The sequence below is a fragment of the Pipistrellus hanaki genome (assembly GCF_964339955.1).
Source record: "Pipistrellus hanaki genome assembly, chromosome: 6".
NCBI classification, from domain to species: Eukaryota; Metazoa; Chordata; class Mammalia; order Chiroptera; family Vespertilionidae; genus Pipistrellus; species Pipistrellus hanaki.
In genome coordinates, this window is record NC_140508.1 from 67495383 (window position 1) to 67517557 (window position 22175).

The following is a 22175-nucleotide window of genomic DNA, read 5'->3' on the forward strand; positions in this document are numbered from 1 at the left end:
GCCTGTGTGTGGGGAGAGAAATGCTTAGAGAGATAAGGCAGGGCAGTGCCACCAGCAGGCAGCCCCCCCCCCCAATTTGGCTGCATAACAATGGGTGAGCTTTTCCTGAGCCCAGTGGGTGCCAGGCTGTCTGGCCAGTCCCCTGCCCAAAAGGGATGACCCTTTTTCTTTCCAGGAAAGAGGACCCTGGCAGAAAGAGGCTGTGAAGCATACTTCTGGGAACAGGACCCAAGAGAGGTCAGGGGATCCCAAACCTTCCTCAACAGCCAGGAGACCAATACAGGGAGCCCTCCACAAGCTACTCATGTGTCCGGGAGTGCCAGCCTTTGGGCACTGGCCACCCAGAAGGAGTCCATCTTCCTAAGAGGACTTGAAAAAAAAAAACAACAACAACAAAAAAAAACACCAGCTAGATTTTTGTCCCCTGTCCTCTGCTGCTCCTTCTGGAAAAACTAGAACTTAGAAGGACCCTCACACTGCTCTCAGCCCTACTGAAGACTGCAATGCAGAGATTACAGGCAAGTTTCTGGACCCAGACAGCCTGGGTTTGAAACCTTACTTGCTGTGTGACCTTGGACAAGTTACCTCACCTCTCTGGGCCTTCATATCTGTAAGATGTACAGCAGTGTAAGGTTCACCTAGTTAGGCTATTTAACAGCTTATTAAATTAAATAATGCATTCTCGAGGTGAAGGGTCGAGTTTGATTTAGAGGAAGTGTCCAACAGATTATGAGTGGATGTTCAAACTGGGCTGAGAGGCAAGGGGCAAAGGAGAGATTTGATTGTGCTCAGCGGACATGTTTGAGGTCTCCTTCACCAAATTCAGATTATTCAGTAAACCAGTTACACACTCATGAAGTGTTCAGATCTGTTTGGGACACAGCGAAACCCTCAATGAATGTTAAGTATTATTATTATTTTTCCAACTCATGCCAGGTCAGGAATCAAATTCTCTCTAAGCTGTATTCGTTTGGAGTGATCATAAGACCCTGATTCCATCCCACTATTTTTGTGGCGGCATAAAACAGCGATTCTTATACATGTTGTAAAACCACCATGTCCCGTAAAATACTTGCGAATTCAAATAAGATGGCCAACTCTTTTGCAAAGTAACAACCGGGGGAAACCCACAAGCACTATTTGTAATCACCCCCTTTTCAGGAAAGAATAAGTTGCACCGCCCCTCACATCAAGAAGGTGCGGAGTTCCCCGCGAAGGCCAGCTCTGCAGATGGAACACATTTGCCTTGATGAGTGGCCCTTATTCCTTAGCGCCGGCTCCCTGGCTGGGGCTTGAAGGCCGCAGCTGGAAATGACCGTAGCGTTTGCAAACATTCAGAGCTGTGATCCCCTTGAACCCTCAGGGCTGCCCCAAGAGACAGAATCATTGTCTACATTTTCTATATGAGGAAGCTGAGGTTTAAAGAGGTTGGATGACCCACTCAGGGTCGCCCACCTGGAACAGTAAGTCAGGCCGGCCCCAGAGTCTGGATGTTCCTAGAAAACAATACAGCAGTCCTCGAATAGCATGGTTTTGTTCCATGTGGGTTCATTTTAACGTTGATGATTAAGAAAAAAAAGACACCCTGCTGGGGCCACTGTCTGCGTGGAGTTTGCAGGCTCTCCCGGTGCCTGTGTGGGTTTCCTCCGGGTCCGCCAGTGTCCTCCCACCCCCCAAAGACGTCCTCCAGCCCTCCAAAGAGGCGTGTTGGTGTGTCTCCATCGTCCCGCTCAGAGTGGGCGGGGTGCGTGTGGGCCCTGCAGCGGGAGGCGTCCTGTCCAGGGGGGGTTCCCACCTTGCACCCTGAGCTGCAGGGACAGGCTCCCGCCACTGAGACCCTCAACTGGAACAAGCAGGCTGGGACATCCTGGTGTTTCTTGTTTTCACTCATCTTTCTTTACTGGGTGTGTGGCGCACACCTATTTCCGTGTTTAATATTAGAAGCGCTGGGGTCTTTGTTTGGAAGTTTGGTGATGCTTTTGTGACCAGAAATAAGCCGCGGGTAGGAACTTAACGCACGTTTCTCTGAATCAGCTTGTGGTTCTGTTGTCTCCCTTAAAGTCACAGTTCCTAAGAACCCATTCACGACGTTAGGTGAGCAGCTATTTAATCTTTTCATCTGGTTTGGCGGGGCCTCTGTTCTGTGCCTCCTTTTTGTGGCTTTGTCAGGCCCTAAAACAGCAGTCCTTGTCCCAGAGCGGATCTGTGGGTGGATCTCAGGGATTCCTGAATTTGGAAGGAAAAATAAGTACCTTTACACTGACCTCCAGCTGACACTTCAGGTATGAATATAGACAACAGAGTAGTGTTCACAAACGTATTGCTGCCGAAAGGAATCACCGGTATTTCCATATCACGTGGCAGTGATAGTATCACCACATTAAAACTATGGTAATTAGACTAGACCTGTTTAATATCTTAATGAATGTTGGGAGCCGCCCATTGCCTTCTCCAGCAGAGAGGTGTGGACAAGGAACCCGGAAGGCTGGAGACCTTGAGCTCTGGCAAAGGTCAGAGCCACACACCCCCTGTCTAGTTGGGACAAAGGTAGCTGAAGCAACTTCCACCTTTCAGTCTCTTGTAGATCCTTACTGATAAGGTAGTTTGCCTGTTACTGGAATTTCCTGCCTGATGGCTATGGGTGTATCCCAGACCTGAATAAAAGGATGGCAAGTCCTCTCTTGGGCTTCCGCCCGGTCCCCAATTCCCAAGTTAGCATTTTCTTGTCTTGTCTCTTTCGTTTGCGTGCGGCCTCCTCCAGAGCCTGAACCCTGAACCACGTGAGACGTGGGGGTACACTCACAAACAAAGAAGCACAGATAATGACCGTCATGGTTACCATATTTCAGTACTTTGCTCCCTTTGTAATCCCATGCATTATATTTAATACTACAAGACTGAGAAGGAGATCATAGACTTTATCAACTGCCTGAGGAGTTCTGGGCTAAAAAAAAAAAAAAAAAAAAAAAAGTCTAGCACAAGCCAGAGTGGCTCAGTGCTTGAGTATCACCTCATGCACTGAGAGGTCACTGGTTCAATTCCCAGTCAGGGCACATGCCCAGGTTGCGGTCTCCATCCCCAGTGAGGGGCATGCAGGAGGCAGCTGATCAATGATTCTCTCATCAATATCTCTCTCTCTCTCTCTCTCATCTCGCCCTCCCCTTCCTTCCTCTCTCTCTAAAATCAATAAATATTTTTAAAAGAAAAGTTAAGAGCCATGTAGAACCTTGGAATCCCCCATGGGCCCCCTGCATGGGACCAGCTGATAAGGGCTGAGAGTGAGCATAGAGGGTGTGAGGGGGGCTGAGGGTTGTTACACCCAGACTTCATGATCCCCAAGGACCACCAGGGAGCCAAGCCCGATGCAATAAACAAAAGAGCCTCTTCCATGCCAGCATGGGCTCTGTCCCACTCATGCTGGCAGCATGGCGGAAGAGAGCGAATTTCGCCCAGTCCTGGGGTTTTACTCCGGTGGTGATGTCACTGCTATGGCTGACCCTGATTGGGCTAGGGTCCAGTTAATGGAGGATAACTCCGCCCTGCCCCACAGTGGAGTCAGGAGTTTTATCCTCGCCCCGCCCTGCCCTCTCAGAGTCACATGCCGTGGCCAGACCTCAGTCACCTGGCTGCGAGATGATGTCTCTCCCCAGGTGCCCAGAAGGAAAAGGGAGACAGTTTAGAGAGCCGTCAGCCAGCCCCTGCCCCATTAGCATGCCCCTTGCAGTGACTCACATTTCAGGAGACACTGGACCTCTTGGCTCCCTGAGTTCTGGCAGGAGGGAGCGGGCGGCAGGTGCTGGGCACCAGGGCCCGTCTTGCTCCTTTGTCTGCAGCTACGAGGCTGGTGTCCGTGGAGGCAGAGTAGAAGCTGCTCTTCTCGTGTCTTCTTGCGGTTTCAGCAGGCTGCCTGCTCTGTGCCCCCAGGACCCAGAGGCTGTTGGGGGGCCCGGGGAAATGAGCACACAATGTACATTCCTGAAAACATAATTATTGGGTCGGCAGCTAAGTAATTGCGGATTTTTTAAAGAAAATCAAAGACAATTTTTTCATGGAACTAAATAACTTTATTCTGTAATGTATTGCCCATTTTGATCAATGACCTTTTGCCATCTTTCAGGCAGCATCATAATCCCACGTTCAAAAAACTTCTGGTTTTTATTAGCAAAAAACTGAATCAGGTACAATTTGACATCATCATCATTATTGAAATTTTTACCATTCAAGGAGTTTTGTAAAGATCGAAACAAAAAGTAATCAGATGGTGCAAGGTCAGGACTATATGGTGGATGTGGCAAAACATCCCAACCAAGCTCCATTAATTTTTGGCGAGTGACCAAAGATGTGTGTGGCCTTGCATTGTCATGATGGAATACAACACCTTTTCGATTTGTCAATTCGGGCCGCTTTTCTTCAACTGCATTGTTTAATTTCGTTAGTTGTTCAATGTAGACATCAGAATTGATCGTTCGGTTGGGTGGTAAGAGTTCAAAGTAGACAATTCCTTTGTAATCCCACCAAACTGATAACAAAACCTTCTTTTGATGAATATCAGCTTTTGATGTTGTTTGAGTTGGTTCACCTGGCCTGCTCCACGATCTTTTCCACTTGATATTGTTGTAAACAACCCATTTTTCATCGCCAGTTATCAGTCGTTTTAAAAATGGATCATTTTCATTACGTTTCTTTAGCAAATCGCAGCTGCTAATGCGTTGCGTTAACTGTGATTCTTTAATTTCGTGAGGAACCCATGTATCGAGTTTTAAAACATAGCCAAGTTGTTTTAAGTGATTTTCAATGCATGTATGTGATACATGAAGCTTCTCTGCAATCTCACATGTTGTACTGTGACAGTCCGAATTGATTATTGCTTTGATTAGGGCATCATCAACTTCAACTGGACGACCAGAGCGTTTTTCATCTTTGAGTGAAAAATCACCAGAACGAAATTTGGCAAACCAATTTTGACACTGCCGTTCTTTTAAAGCTTCGTCACCATAAACAGCACATAACTTTTTATGAGCTTGCGATGCGTTTTCCCTTTGCGGAAATAAAAAAGCAAAATATGACTAAAATGTTCCTTTTGATTTTCCATTTTTCAACGAACTCTCAACGAAAACTACAAAACAGATCAAAAAACTTTTTTTACTGATTAACAGCTGAATAGCCAACTATCAAATAACAAAATGTGTTTTACATTTTACTACGTCTGCAAACCTAAAAATTCAACTGAAGCCATATATGTGTGAAACCCGCAATTACTTAGCTGCCGACCCAATAGAATGCAGGCGGAACTTCGCATGTGCCAAGTGCGTTCACAGGCGGGCTCATCTGGCCCTCACACAGCTCTCCAGCAGGCAGGGCACTGGGCCTCGGTCACTGTGGGAACTGTGGCCCATGAGGAATAATCGGGGGTCCTCTGGGTGGTGGGGAAAGAGTGCCCCAGGCGGAGGGTGCCGCCTGGGACAGGCCTGGCGGAGGGCGGCCTCTGAGCTGCCCCGTGTGGCTGGCGCACAGAAGAGTCTGGGAGACCCAGCAGGCCGTGAGTCACGGAAGGAGTCTGGACGGAGGCCAGAGGGCAGTGCCGCGCCTCAGCGGGGTTCAGGCAGAGTGACATAACCATAATTGTGCTCTAGAAAGATCTTTCTGGCTGGGCGGCAGGGCCGATGGGAGGAGAGAGCTGGACTGTGGGCAGAGGGACCAGGGAGTCAGCCAGGGGACAGATGGAGGCGCCCTGGCTCAGCAGACCTTCCGGCGTCTGTTTAAATATTTTGAGAAAAGGAAGCTGCTGCATTGGTCACAATCAGGAAAGAATCCTACGCCTAGATCTATCACCGCCCCCCTCGGAGACCTGGGGCACGGTGCCTTTCTTTACCAAGACTCAGTTTCTCCACCTGGGAAACAGGGGGCAGCTGGACCCAGTCTGTGAGGCTCCTCCAGGCTGGCCGCTTCTCCGCAGTTCGTGCACCAGAATGCCACCAGGGGGCAGCAGCACAGCACCGTTTTCTTCGGATTCTTGTCTGGAGTCACAGTGTGAGGTGACCTAGATTTTAACGAGGTGGAGGGTTTATTAAAACACTGATTTATGAACCCCACCCCCGCAGTCTGTGAGCCTGGAACGGGCCACAAGATGTTTGCATTTTTCACCAGGTGCCAGGTGATGCTGCTGCTTCTGGCCTGGGTACCCCACTCAGAAACACCGAGGTTGATGATTGGGGCGGGGTTGAGCGCTGACCCACGCCGACATGGCACTGAGAGATCGCTGTGAAGTGGGCAGCCACTCCCATTTGTCAACGTCATGTTTACTTTTTAATGCACCATTAAGTCCTTTTAAAAAGCAAGATGTATTATCTCACCCCTTCAATAACAACCGAGCCTCCTGGGCACTATTCTAGGTCCCGGAGATGCATCAGTGAACAAAGCAGATAACGTCCCAGTGCTTATGTAATCTAGCAACAAATAATAAACGTTATAAGTGGGTTATGTAACGTACTAAAAGGTGGTAAGTGCTGCACGCATCGGGGAGATTGGGGAAGATGATGCCAGGCCGAGGGAACAGCCTGTGCAAAGGTCCTGAGGTGGGTGCATGGCTGATGTGTTTGAGAAACAGCAGGGAGGCCATCAGTCTGAGCAGCGTGAGCAGGAGGGACAGCCCCTGCGGGCGCGGACAGAGGGCTGACTGGGGAGGGTGGGGCTTGCAGGTTGTGTGAAGGCCTTTCGCTTCCTCGGAGGGAAAGGGGTGGGTTGTCTGGCTTGGTTTCCACAGGGTCCCTCTGGCTCACTCTGTAAGGGGCCAGAGTGGAAGCCAGGAGCCCGGGAAGAGGCTGTCTGGGCAGAGCTGATGGCAGCCCGGCCGGCCGGCCGGCGGGGACCCATGGGATAGGGCCAGGTGATGACCGGTTATACACACCAACACACACACATGCTGGTTGTCTGTGTCCCTCACTAGACTGGCTCTGCCAACCTCCTTCCCTCCTCCTCTCCTTTCTGCAGACGACTCGGATTCTCCACCCGATCTCCTCTCTGTGTCAGACCTGACCCATTTTTTTTTTTTTAACACATTTAATTGATTTTTTACAGAGAGGAAGATAGAGGGATAGAGAGTTAGAAACATCAATGAGAGAGAAACATCCATCACCTGCCTTCTGCACACCCCTCACAGAGGAAGTGCCTGCAACCAAGGCACATGCCCTTCACCAGAATCGAACCCGGGACCCTTCAGTCCGCAGGCCGACGACGCTCCATCCACTGAGCCAAACCTGTTAGGGCAGACCTGACCCATCTTTGGTCTCCAACCTCCTCCTGCCCTGGTGACTACTCCATCTTCAAACTTAAAACATCTCAAATGCCCTCTCCTGTCTGCTTCTGTGGGCTCACCTGTGCTCTTCCTGGCTTCTGTGTGTGGCCCCTCCCTCCCGCCCTCAGCAGGAAGCCCAGGGACTTGTTAGCTCTCATCTCCCTGCTCCTCATATCCATCCTTCAAACAAGACCCGCAGGTGCGGTCAGGCCCGGCTCCTCTCTCCGCTGTTTCTCCCTCCCCACTCTCCCGGTTTCTTCTCCAGGCCTGGCACCTTACCCCCGAACACGGTAGTGAATTCAGTCAGGGTGACCTGGTGGCCCAGAGTGCGGGTTCTGGAGCTGGGGCTCTGGGTTTGAATACTGACTTTGCCAATTTTGAACTGTGTGCTCTTGGGCTATTTCCTTAATTTCTCGGTACCTCAGGGTCTCTGTCTATGAAATGGGCATATTTTACTTACTTTAAAGGGTGAGAGTGGGGTCAAGTGAGTCACTGCATAGAAGATGCTTGGAACAGAGCCTGCTATGTGGTTAGAGCTCAATAAGTGTTAGCTCTTACTTTGCTATTTATGCAATAAGTCCCTGTTATGTGTAGAGACTTCCGTTATACTGGGGCATAACCTGACCTAGGCCCCAACCTAGCAATTTTACTTCTGAGTATTTGCCCAACAGGAATGTTTACCAATGTGCTAGAATGTTCACAATGCCCTATTTACAACAGTTCCAAACTGGAAACTACCCAAATGCCCATGGAAAGGAGAATGAATAAAGGAAATGTGGGTCTATTCACACAATAGAGGATTGTGACTTGCAGCAACGTGGATACAGCTTATACCACCCTGAATGCCATGCACAGATATAATGGGAACGGCGAGCTGGGTGCCTCTGGCTGTGAGTTCCAGAGGGGGTAACCCAATTTCCACCTGGGACCTTAGCCCCTCAATACCTCCTCCTCCTCCTCCTCTCCACAGACAAGAAGATTCTCTGCCCTTGCTTTAACTTCTCTCTCTGACTTGGCAAGAACCGTGGAGGGGACCATGGAGGCGGGATGGTGACAGCTTATATGTAAGGCAAACACAGAGGAATGACCTAATACGTACAGAGCCCCTGTGTGACGGCATCGCTGTGATCCTGTAGGGCGGGCTCTCTTACTTATGCCCGTTTTACAGATGGAAAACGAAAAGCACCAAGAAGTCAAGCCAAGATAACAATAACTAAGATTTTTATTTAAATCACATAATATTCTACGCCCCGGCCGGGGTGGCTCAGTTGGTTGAGCATCATAGTGCACCAAAAGGTTGCTGGTTTGATTCCAGGCCAGGACACAAGCCCAGGATGTGGGTTTGATCCCCAGTGGGAGGAGGTGGCATCTGAGTGGGCGGGTCATTCGTTCCCTCATGGGCTGGACTCACCCCTGCTCTCAAGCCCTCCCCGCCTCCCCTACTCTGTGTTGTGTCTCGGGCCTTGTTTTCTCAGGTTCCCTCCCCTTCCACCTTCCAGTGGGTTTGACCAATGGGAGGCCCCACCGGAAACTGGGGGACAGGAGAGAGCAGAAGCTGGTCTACCCCCATCTCCACCCGCTTTTTGTAAGGTCTACACTAGGGGTGTCGAACTCAATCAGAGAAGGGGCCAAAATCTAAAATGCAGCCTAAATCGCAGGCCGAATGGTTTACTGAACAGTCATAAACTGACAATGTCATAAACTGACAGCGGAGTGCAGTGATGACAGCGTGGTGCGGGCCACATTGCAAGGCCTGGCGGGCTGGATTTGGCCCGAGGGCCTTGTGTTTGACACGTGTGGTCTACACGATCGCATCTCCTCAGAGATTGCATGCCCTCAGGAGATTGCATCTCCTGCTCCAGGCAGACAGCCCACTGTGGTTCCATCTTCCGCCGGCTGGTCCTGGCGTCTGGGCTCTGCCCTCCCTCCGCCCCTCGGCCCCTCCGCCCCAGAGCTGGTACTGAGCAAAAGAAACCATTAAAGACATACCTACTGTGCAATTCTATTTATGTGAAGTTCAAGAACAGACAACACTCATCTGTGGTGACAGGAATCAGTCAGCCTCCAGGAAGCGAGCGGAGGGGTGAACAGGAAGGGGCAGGAAGTGGTGGGAGTGGTTTCTGCCTGGATTGAGGTGCGTGTCACACAGGTGTGTGCATGATAAAGACTCGTTCAATCCTACCCGTGAGGCCTGGGAGTCTGACTGTGTGTTTTCTAATTTCCTCGCTGAATCCTGAAGAAAACGGTTTCTATTTGCGAGCAAACACCGTAGGCCCAGAGGAGGATGTAAACGTACAGGTAAGGTTTTTCACACGACCAGACAGACATGAGACTTCGGACAGAGCTTCCCACGTGGGTCGGTTTATTTCAGACCGCGTTCCCCAGTCCCGGAGGACACGCTTCCTGCTCTGCTCGAGTCCAAAACATTGCAAAGTGCGGGTCTGTGCGAAGTGCCTAGCTCGGTGCCGTGTGCGGGTGCTCAGCGCGGGGGGATGCTCTCCGAAGAAGCTGAGTCAGGGAGCGCTTGAGGGCCTGTTCTCTGGCTTGTTTAAGAAACGATTTCATCATGCGATTTTCACAAAGCGTTCGGCCCCTGAATTCTGCCCGGGATGCGGAAGGCTTTCTGACAGCGCCCGGCACCCAGCTTCCTGCGCTGGCACAGGGTCAGGAGGTGTTTGCATGCCCAAGGAGAGGATGCGGGAGACGCAGGAGACCTGTGCCCCTCGCCACCACACCCCGGGAAAATGGCCACCACACCCCAGTGCCTGCCTGAGCCCATGGGTAAGCAGAGACGGCTGCCCCATCTCCTGACAAGCTAGCCCACGTGCATCTTGGGTAAAGGCTGTGTGCAGGCTGGGAATGGACCAGAAGACCCTGGAAACTGGTCAGCCGCCCCCACCCCCCGCCCCCTGACCCCTGACTGGGAGTCAGAGGGAACAGGACTAAGGCATGCATCCCCCATCTATGTCTTCCAGGGCCCGGATGGAGCACCTGCGGTGGGTGGTTGCCTGTAGCCGAGACTGCCCTCTGGGCCTGGCGCTAAAAGGCCCCGAGGAGGGGGCTGTGGCCCCTGGCGGGCGGGCAGGGCGCAGACAGACACAGGCGGCGCTGCGTCTCCAGCCTGCAGAAGCGGTTCTGGTTGGACACCCGGGTGGTCACGCCGAGTCCGCAGGTGGTGGAGCAGGGGCCCCAGGCCGTGCTCCATTCTGGGCAGGGGACCCCCGGTGGTGGCAGGGGAGCCACAAGGCCGGGAGCCTGGAGTCCTGGGGGGAGAAGGAAGGGTCAGCTCTGGGTCAGGACTTGGCAGCCAAATCAACGCTCTGGGCTGTGGTGCAATCCGGGCCATGTTGCTTCACCTCTCTGGACCTCAGTTCCTTCCTGTGTCAACTTCCTAATCGCAGTATCGAATGGAGCAGGTGAGGTACTCAGCGGAGTGCTGGTACTTGAACCTGTGTGAATTCTCTCACCTCTGTTAGGTCTGAATAAAATAATGGAGGAGGTGAAGCACTTTGCATAGTGCCTGGCACCTGTAAACACCTCATACAGGGTGGTTATCAGGTTACTGGTGGTGCTGACCATGGCCCTCCCCCAGGAACCAGTGGGCTCCCCATTTTACACGGAGGTGACAGCCTGTGTGAGGCATCAGGGAGTCACCGGGGTCCCCTCCTCCCGTTCGATTCTTCTCTGCTGATATTCCGGTGTCCTTCCTTCTGGCCCTGTCTACAAGTGGTCCGTATCCAGGGGCAACAGTGTCCCCCAGGGGTCACCTGGCCATGTCTGGAGATGTGTGTGGTTGTCACCATTGAGGGAGGTTGCTCTGGGGTCCAGAGGCAGACAGGGATGTTGCTAAACTTCCTGCCATGCGCATGGCAGCCCCTCACCGGGGAGCCACTCAGCCCAAATGTCAGCAGTGCCATGATGGAGAAACCCTTTGGTATGTGCACATGTGTGCAGCATGTATCATGTGCATGTACCTATACTCACAGACAGACACATATGCATGCACATAATGGAGAGAGATCGCACACATGGCGTCCCATCGGGAGTTCTGTGGATTTGAACGGCTGTGTCACGTTCCGTCGGGATGACAGCTGCCCCCAGTGGAGTGCTGGGTGCGAGGCCCTGAACTGACTGCTTTCCCTGGTGTTAACTCCTCAGTCCTCGCAGCAGCTCTGTGAGGTGGACACTTATTTCACAGCTGAGGACCCGAGGCACAGAGAGGTTCAGCAGCTTCCTCAGAGTCACGCAGCTCAGCAGTGGCCTCGCTGCCTTAGAACCTGGGCCGGCTTCATGCTCAGCCCCCCACGCTCCTGCCTCCCCTGCGGCTCCATCGCCTGGGGGGTCAGTGCTCTCTTCTCAGTTTCCTTTTTTTTTTTTTTTTTTTAAATATCACATTCACATCATAATAATTTTTACAAATCCACACATATCAACAACAAAGTCTCTAAAATTAAAGAATTTATGGCAGAAGGTAACTTATTTTCTCCGCCCTGCCCACCCCTAGGCCCATGTCCAGTGCAACCATGCTGCTATGTTTAGCTCGGAGTGTTTCTGTTGACAAGCCCACTAGTATTATATTAGTGTTATATGTTATAGGATATTTGTCTGTTATATAAATATATTATTAACATGTATCAATTAGGTATAAAAGAATCCTATGTAATAAAGAGGTAATATGCAAATTGGCCATCACACCCACACACAAGATGGCTGCTTCCATGTGGACACAGATTGCCGGCAAGGGAGGGCAGTTGTGGGTGATCAGGCCTACAGGGGAAGGCAGTTATGGGTGACCAGGCTGGCAAGGGAAGGCAATTGGTGGGGGAGGTGTGGGAGGGGGACCAGGCCAGCAGGAAAGGATAGTTAGAGGAGAATAGGCCTGCAGGGGAGGGCAGTTGGGGGCAACCAGGCCAGCAGGGGAGGGCAGTTAGGGGCAAACAGGCTGGCAGGGAAGCAGTTAGGCATCAATCAGGTTGGCAGGGGAGTGGTTAGAGGGTGATCAGCTGGCAGGCAGAAGCAGTTAGGGGCAATCAGGCAGGCAGGCAGGTAAGTGGTTGGGAGCCAGCAGTCCTGGACTGTAAGAGGGATGTCCCAGATTGGAGAGGCTGGGCTGAGGGACACACACACACACACACACACATAACCCGTGCACAAATTTCATGCACCGGGCCTCTAGTATATATTATAATAGTATACTTTGCTATGAAATGTGAGAATTTGGTTCAAGTATTCCAACCCTCCTTTCCCTTCTCCACTCTGCCACAATTTGGACTCATTTATTTATGATTTAGATAGAATGACACACTCACTGTTTCTTGTTTAGTCAGTTTTAAAGAGGTCTCTGTGCCTCTCCACTCTGCTTTCCTATGTCTCCTCGGCCAGTGCCCCTGCCCCCGCCCCGCTTCTGCCTCTAGAACCTTCCCTCTGATTGCAGGCATCTGCCCCTCAGAGGCCCGCCCTCCGGGCGGCCCCGCACTCACCTTGGGCCAGGAGGGGCTGGCCCCCCAGCGCCCCGGCCTGGCCACACACCCACTCCGGGCAGCACTGGCCGGGCACCTCCACCCGCCGGGGGTGCGGGCAGTCCCAGCTGGGCAGCCGGACGTCCTCGCCGCACAGGGGCACGCAGGTGAAGCCGCCGTCCTCGCAGCGGCAGTGGACCCTGCAGTGCGGCTGGAATGTCTCCCCGTCCCGGAACCAGCGGCCGTTCACCTCGCAGCCCCCGTCGTCCTCTCCCCCTGCGGAGGGGAGAGAGGGCCCCGTCGGTGACCCGCACCTGCCCCGGGCGAGGCTGGGCCGGCCACTTCCTCCACTGGCTCTGTCCCACTGGGGGGCTGTGCCCCCAGGGCATCCGAGCACTGCCAGGGGGCTGCAGCCCTGCCACACGCACCCCTCCCATGGCCGGCTGCCCTGGCACCGGCAGGAAGTCAGCGTGACCTCCTACAGGGTTGGCGAGAAGACCTGCCTGGTCTGAGCCCCTTTATTAGCTGTGGACCTTGGCCAAGTGATTTCCCTTCTTCTTGCCTCAGTTTCCTCTCCTGCAAAATGGGTTACTTGCAGGGGTGGGAAAAAAATAGGTTTACAGTTGTAATGTAAGCAATAACAATAATTCATAAATAATGACACAAGCCAAAACTGGTTTGGCTCAGCGGATAGAGCGTCGGCCTGTGGACTGAAAGGTCCCAGGTTCGATTCCGGTCAAGGGCATGTACCTTGGTTGCAGGCACATCCCCAGTGGAGGGTGTGCAGGAGGCAGCTGATGGATGTTTCTCTCTCACAGATGCTTCTAACTCTCTATCCCTCTCCCTTCCTCTCTGTAAAAATAAACAAACAAACAAACAAACAAATAAATATATTTAAAAAATAATGACACAAGAATAAACTCTGTTTCACATACAACTGTAAACCTACTTGTGCCCACCCTGTATCTCACAGGGCCGTGGTATAGACTAAACAGCTTGATGTATGTAATGACTGCACCCGAAAGGAGACGTCTGCTCTGTTGTAGTTATCAGCTTAATTGTGATAGATCACCAATGGGTGACCGTGATGTGCACGCTGAGAGTTCAGGCAGCAAGCGTCCATTGTCCGTCTGCCTGCGCAGTCATCACCGTCAGGTCAGGGCTGGCTGTGTGGCTTCAGGCGAGCCACTGCACTTCTCTGAGCCACCTGAACAGTAGTGATGGTGAGAGCAGCAACCTCCCCCTTCAGTTGCACGAGATAATTGGTGCATGGCATGCAGCGTAGGGCCAGGCATATAGCAGGTGCTCAGGAAACACTCTTCGAATGAAGCCCTCAAGACATGGGCATCCATACCACCTCCTCTGCTGGACACGGCCTCCTGAAGGCTGGGCCTGAGAGTGTCCATCCTGGCAGTCCCCGTGACGGCTCCCAGCATGAATGGGACACTCCACCTCCTTTGAATGGATGCCTGGCACCGGGCCCAGCATGTAAGAGACACTGATAACGTAGTTCTGACTCCTTATAATTCCTGAGACGTATATTGCGCCCTGTCTGTGTGCCAACCGCTGTGCTCCTAGACAGGACTGAGACTCAGTCCTTGCCTGGGGAGACTCGGGGGCCCAGCCCCCGAGGGGGAGACAGATGTGAAGGTCATCATCTCCAAGATATACAATCAACTGCCCTGGAGAGGTGCACGGGCCGTGGGGGGAGGGCAAAGGAAGGAGCCATCGGGAAGCTTCCTAGAGACGTGGTGGCAGTTCAGCGGGGGCTGGGAAGGGAAGCAGGTTTTCCTAGGTCTTCAGAGAAAAACCTCAAACAGTCCGTACACGTGCAGGAAGTTGGGAACCATATAGACTTGGGTTCAAACCCCAGATCCCCACTTGCAAGCTGAAGGCAAGTATTGCACCTCTCTGAGCCGTGGCACCGGGCCACGGGAGGATTGAATGAGCCAGCCACCTCAAAGCCTTTTCCCCCGAGCTCAGGACATAGCAGATGCTCAATAAATACGTTTCTTCCTCGGGGGGAGCAGGACTTGTGTCAGTGCTCCCTCCTTCCTCCTTCCAGGCCACAGCCCTTTCGCTTCAATCCTACCTTTTGGCCTGGTCCCTGTGGCCACTGGTTTCCTAAAAACTGCAGCAGGGGCCAGGGGTATACCTTAATCCCTCTCCCCAGCCTGGCTGAGCCCGGCCTCCTGGCCCTGGTGCCACAGTCCCTGGCCTCTTGGTTGCTGAGATAAGCTGTAAACAGAGGGACTGTTTAGGAAAGTCAGCTGGAGGGGCGATAATTTTAGCAAGGTTTCCTGGCGCCTCTCCTGGGTCGTCAGCTCAGAGCAGGCTGTGGAAGGGGTGGGGGACTGACGCCTGGGCAGCCACTCCCCAGCCTGGTGCACTCAGGCATGGTCCCAACAGCACGCGGTACCCCCACTGAGCTGCACAAGCTGCATGTGTGGGTGTGGGAAACCAGGGGCTTGATGTCCCCCCAGAGCTAGTGCAGCCTCTATGATGTCTTAGCTGGCTCTGGCCCACCCTGCGGGGTTCACCAGCTCCCAGCTTCCAAATTCAGTTCATATCATTAAACATTCATGAGCATCCACCACGTTGTCAGATTGGGTCTGGGAGTTGCAGGAAGGAACAGGATCAAATAAATCCTTGGCCTCCAGGTGTTTGAGTCTGAACCAAGATGGAAAAAAGAAAGAAAAGGCCCCTGAATGAAGTTATTGGCAATAGCAGCCACTAGGTACCAAGCATATGTCAAGTGTCAAGCAGTAGAGCAATGGAAACTAAGATTGTGGAGCCAGCATCCTGGGTTCAAATCCCAGCTCAGCCACTTAGGAGCTATGTGACTCTGGGCAAGTTGCTTCACCTCTCTGTGCCTCCTTTTTCCATTTATACAATAAGGATAGCACCTGCACCTACATCGTATGGCTGCCAGGAGATCAAATGAGGTGATATTTGTGAACCCCCTGGTGGCTGGCACACACTACGTGCTATGCAATACATAAACTCCGACAAGCGCCACGCTAATCTAAACATCAGCCTTATGGGCTAGGCTGCTTGTCTCCTTTCTTTAGGCACTTTTTAGATTAGCAATCATCTATGAGTTTATCTACAAATCGCCCCTTTCTTATTGTTATACTCCTCTGATCCAATAAAGTAACAAGGATTTACTAGGATAACTTTCTGTCTCCAAGTGTTGTTATTTTGCTTGTTTTGCTTGTTAGATGGGCTCATGGGCGCCTCTCTCTCTTGTTCTTATTTTTATGGAAATGTGACATGCACATAGGTGAAAGAGATCAATTTTCTACAAGGCTTATTAGAGCAAGGGGGCTGGGGGGAAAATGAGGGAAAAAAGGAAGGAAGGAAGGAAGGAAGGAAGGAAGGAAGGAAGGAAGGAAGGAAGGAAGGAAGGAAAGAAGGAAGGAAGGAAGGAAGGAAGGAAGGAAGGAAGGAAGGAAGGAAGGAAGGAACAGTTCCTTGATTCTTTCTATTTCTCTAAACTAAAGCAGCGAGTTCTCAGCTGGAGATGATTTTCTCCTGGGGGACATTCAGCAATGTCTGAAGACAGGTTGTCATAACTTGGGGGTGAGGGTGCCACTGGCATCTAGTGGCAGAGACCTGGGACACTGCCGAATGTCCTACCAAGCACAGGACAGCCCCACAGCAAGAATAATCTGGTCCCAAATGTCCGTAGCAAGGAGCTGCGAACCCCATCTAAAGCATCAGGGTCCCGGGGGCCCAGAAGAGTGTGGAAGGTGGAGGATCAGGGCCACTGCCAAATGCAAACTCTGGGCTCCCGATCCCGGAGGAAGAGAGACAGACGTTGCTTTCGAGGCTGTTGGAACAGGTCCCAAGCTGTGCGAAATTAAGCATGTCCGTTACTATCGACGAACCTCAGTTACCTCATCTATAAAACGGGTCCGACAGTACTTACCTCACAGGATTATTGTGATTTATGTGGTACGTGCTTAGCAAAGTGCCTGACATATATTATGCCCTAAATAAGGGGTGGTTGCGCTTTTATTTTCCCAAAAGTACTGTGAGGGTCCTGAGGAGGGGGTGATGCCTTCTGGTTAGAAGAATATTGGGGCGCTTCTCCGAGGAGGAGGTCACGGCGATGGTTTGGGCAGGTAGGAGTGGAGGAAGGCTGCTCAGGTGTTTGCATGGTCACAGTAAATGCAAGAGGATGATGGGTCTGAAGTGAAGGTAAAAGGTAGAGAGAGAAAGCCTTCCCTTTGACCGAGGACACATGGCCTTGACCCCCCTCCTCCCCTCCAACCACACCCTCCATCGGTCCCGCAAACCTGCTTACAGAGGCACACGGCCCCCTGGCCTCCGGGGCCCGCCCCGAGCTGGCACACCAGGCCCTGGCTGGAGTCACAGACGTGGAGGTGGTCGCAGGGCTCCCCAAGCCGCCGTGCACACACCCGGCAGCAGTTGCAGCCGTCCAGCACCAGGGGCACCCCCAGTGGGCATCGGGGTGGCGGCCAGGGGCAGGCACACGGTGTTGGGCACAGCTGGGCACACACCTGCAGAGACAGAAACCCCACTCAGCCGTGGTCGTCCAAGGCGGGCAGTGAGGCCCTCGCAACTGGCCACCTCTCTGCCAGGCGGGGCCCTGTGGGGTCCACTCGTTGGCCCCAGAATCACACAGACCTGCTCTTGAACCCTGGCCCTCCCATGGTACTCACTGCGGTCATGAGCATGGACTCTGGACTAGAGTTCTAGTTCCAGCTCTGCCCCTTATTAGTTGAGCAAGCTTGAGCAAGTTTCTTAAGCCCTCTGAGCCTTAGTGTCCTCATCTGTAAAAAAAGGGGGAACAGCCAAAACCGGTTTGGCTCAGTGGATAGAGCGTCGTCCTGCGGACTGACAGGTCCCAGGTTTGATTCCGGTCAAGAGCATGTACCTTGGTTGTGGGCAAATCCCCAGTAGGGAGTGTGTGGAAGGCAGCTGATCGATGTTTCTCTCATCAATGTTTCTAACTCTTTATCCTTCTCCCTTCCTTCAATAAAATATATTAAAAAAAAAAAAAAAAGTAGGGAGTGGAACAGCAGTATCTAACCCAGAGGCTGCTCTGAGGAGTACATGGAATGATGCATGTTAAACCCTTAGCACAGGCCTGGAGTGCAGCAGATGCTCCATGCATGTAGCTGATGCTCCTCATTGGAATTACAATAAAGGGCGCAGGCCCCGCCCGCTAGGAATACAGAAAGGCAGAAGCAGCAAGATGAGGGATTGCAACCGCAGGTCCTATAATTTCCAGCAGGTGGACCTTTGGTACTTATCTCGAGAGCTGAATGACTCCAATAGCCTCATGGAAGTTTTTTTTATTTTTATCTTTAGAACAATTCCAATTATGCTCCCAGACAAGCATCGGATCAACTAGGAAACTTGGTAAATCACTGACCCCGAGGCCTCCTCTGGCACTTACCAAGCCAGAGCTTCCGGAGGCAGGGCCCTGGGTCTGAGTTTTAACAGGGGCTTCTGACGCCCAGCAAGTCCTTGGCACCCCTGCTCCTGTCTCTCCCCTCCCCCCTGCCATGCCCAGATGGGGCAACTGAGCATCAGAGAAGGGAAGGGCCTTGTCAGAAGTCACAGTGTGTTAGCTGCAGAGCTGGGCTCTTGCTTCCGCACTGAGGCCCCAGGACCCAGGGAGGGGGTGGACCTGTCCTGTAATACTGTAATAGGGGGAAGTCTGAGCCAGGGACCCTGGGGCAGGGTCAAGGTATCAACTCAAACGTCCTAACTGCTCCTCCCCACTCAGGACAGGGAAACACCCAAACCAGGTGCCGTGGGCTCCCTGTGTGTCCAGTTGAAGGTGGGGAGCAAGAGGTAGGCGTAATGCAAGATATTCCGGTCTCTGGAGGACTGATCTTTAGTAGGATTCTCGGGCCCTGGAGGTTTATGGAGTGGACAGAAGACTTGCCGTTCAGGAAGATGAAATCAATGCCCTCATAGCTTCTATGTGGCCCCAAAGCAGGCCATGACCCATTTACTCTGGTGCCCACTTGTCCCAAACCTAGCTGAGACACACGCTTTCAGTGGCTTGCAGTTCCCACCCTGGCCATGAGGGGGTGCCCCACACAGGCCCACCAGCTTCTGGGGGGGCCTCAGAGCAGGGGGTGCTCGCAGGGCTCCATCTACGAGGGCTCTGTGAACGGGTGCAGGCGTGCAGCTGTGTGCCTGCAGCTGCCTGAGGAAAGTGGGGAGCCCTGCCCAGCACCGGCTCTTGGGTCCCTCCCACCTGGAAGCAGCAGGGCCTGACAGAGGTCTCCTGCTTTGCACCTGGCCTCCCATTTGGGGCTCTTTCTACCCCGTAAGCTTGGCAGGGGCTGGACTATAGGTCCAGGAGAGGCTACTGATGTTGTCAGTGATTATGGCGAGTACTTACCCTGGGCATGCCCTGTGCGAAGCCCTTTAACGCTCTAATCTAACCCTCCCGTGTAAGGCAGCCCTTTTCAAAGATGGGGAAGCTAAAGCCCAAGGCAAATAGAGCCATCGCCTGTAAGAGGCAGAGCCAGGATTGGAACCCGGGTCCCTGGGAATCCAAGGCCCAGGCTCTTAACGGCCACACTCCCCCCTTTGTTCTCTGGGGCTCTGATGCCAGGTTAGCCCCTGCCTCAGTTTACCCATTTCTTCAAGGGGAATAATGACAAGGCAGGGAGGGTGCTTCCACATAGCCCTCTCTGGTCTTCTTCTATCTTTGCATCCATCCTAACCACTTCACCCCTCTGTTCAAGTCGCCCCATTGCTCCCTGGGTTTCCCCAGCCCCTTGCCGTGGTCGCCAGGGCGCACGGCTCTGTGGGAAGAGCCCTGGACGTGGGATCTTCTGGGCAGGAGTGGAAGTCTGAGTGTTAGCTTAGGCATTGGCTTGCTGTGTGACTCTGAGCACTTCACGTAACTGCTCCATGGGGAGGGGGCCGTTCCCTCCTCAGGAAAATAGGGTGGAGCCACCCACCCTGGAGGAGTGACAGGGACTGAGTGAGGTCCCGGCCAGCTCCCGGCCAGCATGGCTCTGCTTGTTTCTAGGTCTCTGCCCCAGACCCCTGCCCACAGCCCTCAGCCCAGGAGCCACCTGCCTGGAGGACAGGCACTCTCTCTGAGGATTGTGGTGGCTTTTCACGTCCGTGATGACAAAGCCCCTATGTTCTGTGTCGGATGCTGCCTGGCCCCCTGGGACCCTGGGGAGAATGAAGGGGTGCACAGCAAGTCGGGGGTGGCTTAATGTTGGTCTTTCCTTTCATCCTGGTCCCCAATCCCCAAGTCCCTGTTCCGACCACCCAGCCACCCACCCTGGCACAGTGCGCTGCCCCTCCCCTTCGGCAGAACCAGCAGCAGGATGGGGAGCCAGCAGGGTTCTCAGCCTTCCCGCACCTCAGCGTGGGAGCGGGAGGGAGAAACTCCTGCCAAGCTCCTCAAAGAAGCATGAAAATACAGTGAGATCGTGGCTTGGGGTGGGGTCCATCCCCATGGGACTGGGCACAGCATTTGCTGAAGGGATGACAGGGCCCGGGAACTGGGATCCAGGTTGGAGGTGGACAGGTAGACACTGAAGTCCCCAGCCCCATCCCCACACACCCAGGCCTACCTGGGCTCCGCCTCCTCTATGGCGCTGGTGTTTCTTTACTGTGTGGCTTTGGGCAACTTGCTTACCCTCTCTGAGCCTTGCTTGACTGAAAACAGGCTAATAGTTCCTGACAGGGTTGTTGGGCAAGGTAGACCTTCCACAAGCTCTTTGGAGAGCGTCCCAGAAGGGAAGGCATTATTTTATGGAGGTATCTCCTTGTCCCCTCTCCCCAGGGTCAGGGGTCACTCACTGCCTGAGGGCCCTTGCAGAATGGCCTTCCCAATGAGGTAGACCAGCCTTCATTAAAACCCTGGCTCGTTGTCAGGCAAAGCGGGTCATCTCCTGAGCCTCCTTTGCGGGGAGGACTCCACTGCGCTGTGGAAGGGCAGCTGGGAGTGGTGAGAATCAGAGACATCCTTCTGAACCCTGCCGTGTGCCAGGCCCTGCGCAGGGACTTCAGGTGAATTCTCAGAAAGGATCCTCACAAAGACCTCGTGGACACTGTGCCCACTCAAGCGAGGGAGCAGCTGAGGCTCCGAGAGAAGGGGCTTGCCTGTGGGCACACAGAGGGCTGGCCAGAGGAGCTGTCTGGGCACCCAGGAGGGAAACCTGGCTGTGCCCAGCACGGGCCCCGCAGGGCTCCTTGGCAGCGATGTCACACCTCCCCCAGCAGCGTGGAAGCCAGCAGCATTCGGGGCCCGGGCCCCCCTTACCTTTGAGAGGAGGCAGAGGAAGGAGAAGGCCAGGAGGCGGGTCTGTGGTGGGCCTCTCATGTCACTGTGTCCCCCACGGAGCCCGCTTTGAGCCTGGGAGGCAGGACCTGTAAGTCTTTATGTTCCGGAGGCTGTGAGGTCACTCCCAGACACACACACAAACACATGCACACACACACACACACACACACGCACACGCACGCACACGCACACGCACATTTACATGTACATGAGTCTTCGCATTCCTTGTTCTCTCCCCATCCTCAGCCTCCCACCGATGAGCCCATTTACCTGAAGGTGAGACTGTGGAGGCCACCAAGGGGGTGCCTGCCAGTGTGTGTGTGTGTGTGTGTGTGTGTGTGTGAAAGCCAGAGCCAATGTCAGCGCTGAGAGCCTGTGACAGGCTGGTAGGGGCCTCTGTAGCTCCTCCCAGCCCACGAGGGCCTTCCCAAGCCTTGGCTGTAGCTGCTGCCGCCCTGCCCAGACCCCCTGCCCAGCCCCGGGGGGCTGTGGATCCAGGAAGCGCTGGGCAGACACCCCCTTAGCAGAGCTGACCCAAGTCCTCCAAAGCCTGCGGCCCGCTCTGGGCGGCTGCGGAGGGCCTGCGGTTTCTGGCAGGAGGATTGGCAGCCAGCCACCCAGAGGCGGGTGTGACCCAGAGCAAAACTTCCCTGGCGGCCTGTTTGCTTTTGGCAACAAGGGGCCACCCCAGGGCCTGCTTCCCAGGCTCTGGCAGGCGGCCACGGAGGATGCGCCCACACAGGCTGGACCTTTTGCGTGCCTGCGCTTGCTGGGCACTACCAGCTGATCTGGAAGAACCGAATCTGTTTCATGTAGCTCAGCCATCTCTGAGGGCCCCTCTGCAGGGACTGGATACACAATACAGACTTTGGGTCAAAGCCCAGTGCAGGAGATGGCGGTGAGAAAAAAGGTGGAACTTCTGTGCACACTGAGGACGAAGTGAGGGTGAAGGACAGCTCTCTGAAGAAGGTGACTTTTCAGAGAGCCAAGGAAAGATGGGGTCAGACACCTGGCCAGCAAGGCTCAGTGGTTGAGCGTCGACCTACGAACCATGAGGTCAAGATTCGATTCACGTGGCCATTCAGGAAGCCCGTGTGAAATGCCGCAGGACCGCAGCCAGACT

The 22175-nt window shown here is 53.5% G+C and overlaps 2 protein-coding genes across 4 annotated transcripts in view; one reads left to right on the forward strand and one right to left on the reverse strand.

Annotated features, from left to right (window-relative positions):
- The window catches only part of ADA (adenosine deaminase), a 96223-nt gene that overhangs the window by 10460 nt on the left and 63588 nt on the right, over nt 1-22175 (forward strand). The window lies entirely within an intron of this gene.
- Nucleotides 9268-21614, reverse strand: CCN5 (cellular communication network factor 5). Of its 3 annotated transcripts, none has more exons than XM_084887225.1 (5): nt 21323-21614; nt 21032-21124; nt 17063-17279; nt 12775-13029; nt 9268-10557 (listed from the first exon to the last, which is right to left on the reverse strand). In XM_084887225.1, the coding sequence occupies exons 2-5, from the start codon at nt 21089-21091 to the stop codon at nt 10334-10336; spliced, it is 756 nt and encodes a 251-aa protein (XP_084743351.1). In that variant the 5' UTR covers nt 21092-21124; nt 21323-21614; the 3' UTR covers nt 9268-10333. The 3 variants fall into 3 exon arrangements, with proteins under 3 accessions (XP_084743351.1, XP_084743350.1, XP_084743349.1); XM_084887224.1 differs by having other exon boundaries at nt 21032-21138; nt 21348-21582; XM_084887223.1 differs by lacking the exon at nt 21323-21614 and having other exon boundaries at nt 21032-21294.

Bases quoted from the DNA above. Each gene is read 5' to 3' on its own strand.
- CCN5 (XM_084887225.1), bottom strand. From the start codon at position 21,091: ATGAGAGGCCCACCACAGACCCGCCTCCTGGCCTTCTCCTTCCTCTGC. The intron at 17,280-21,031 runs GTAAGGGGGGCC...CTGTCTCTGCAG, and splicing joins TCCTCTGCCTCCTCTCAAAG to GTGTGTGCCCAGCTGTGCCC. The intron at 10,558-12,774 runs GTGAGTGCGGGG...TTCTCCCCCCAG, and splicing joins CCAGCCCCTCCTGGCCCAAG to GACTCCAGGCTCCCGGCCTT.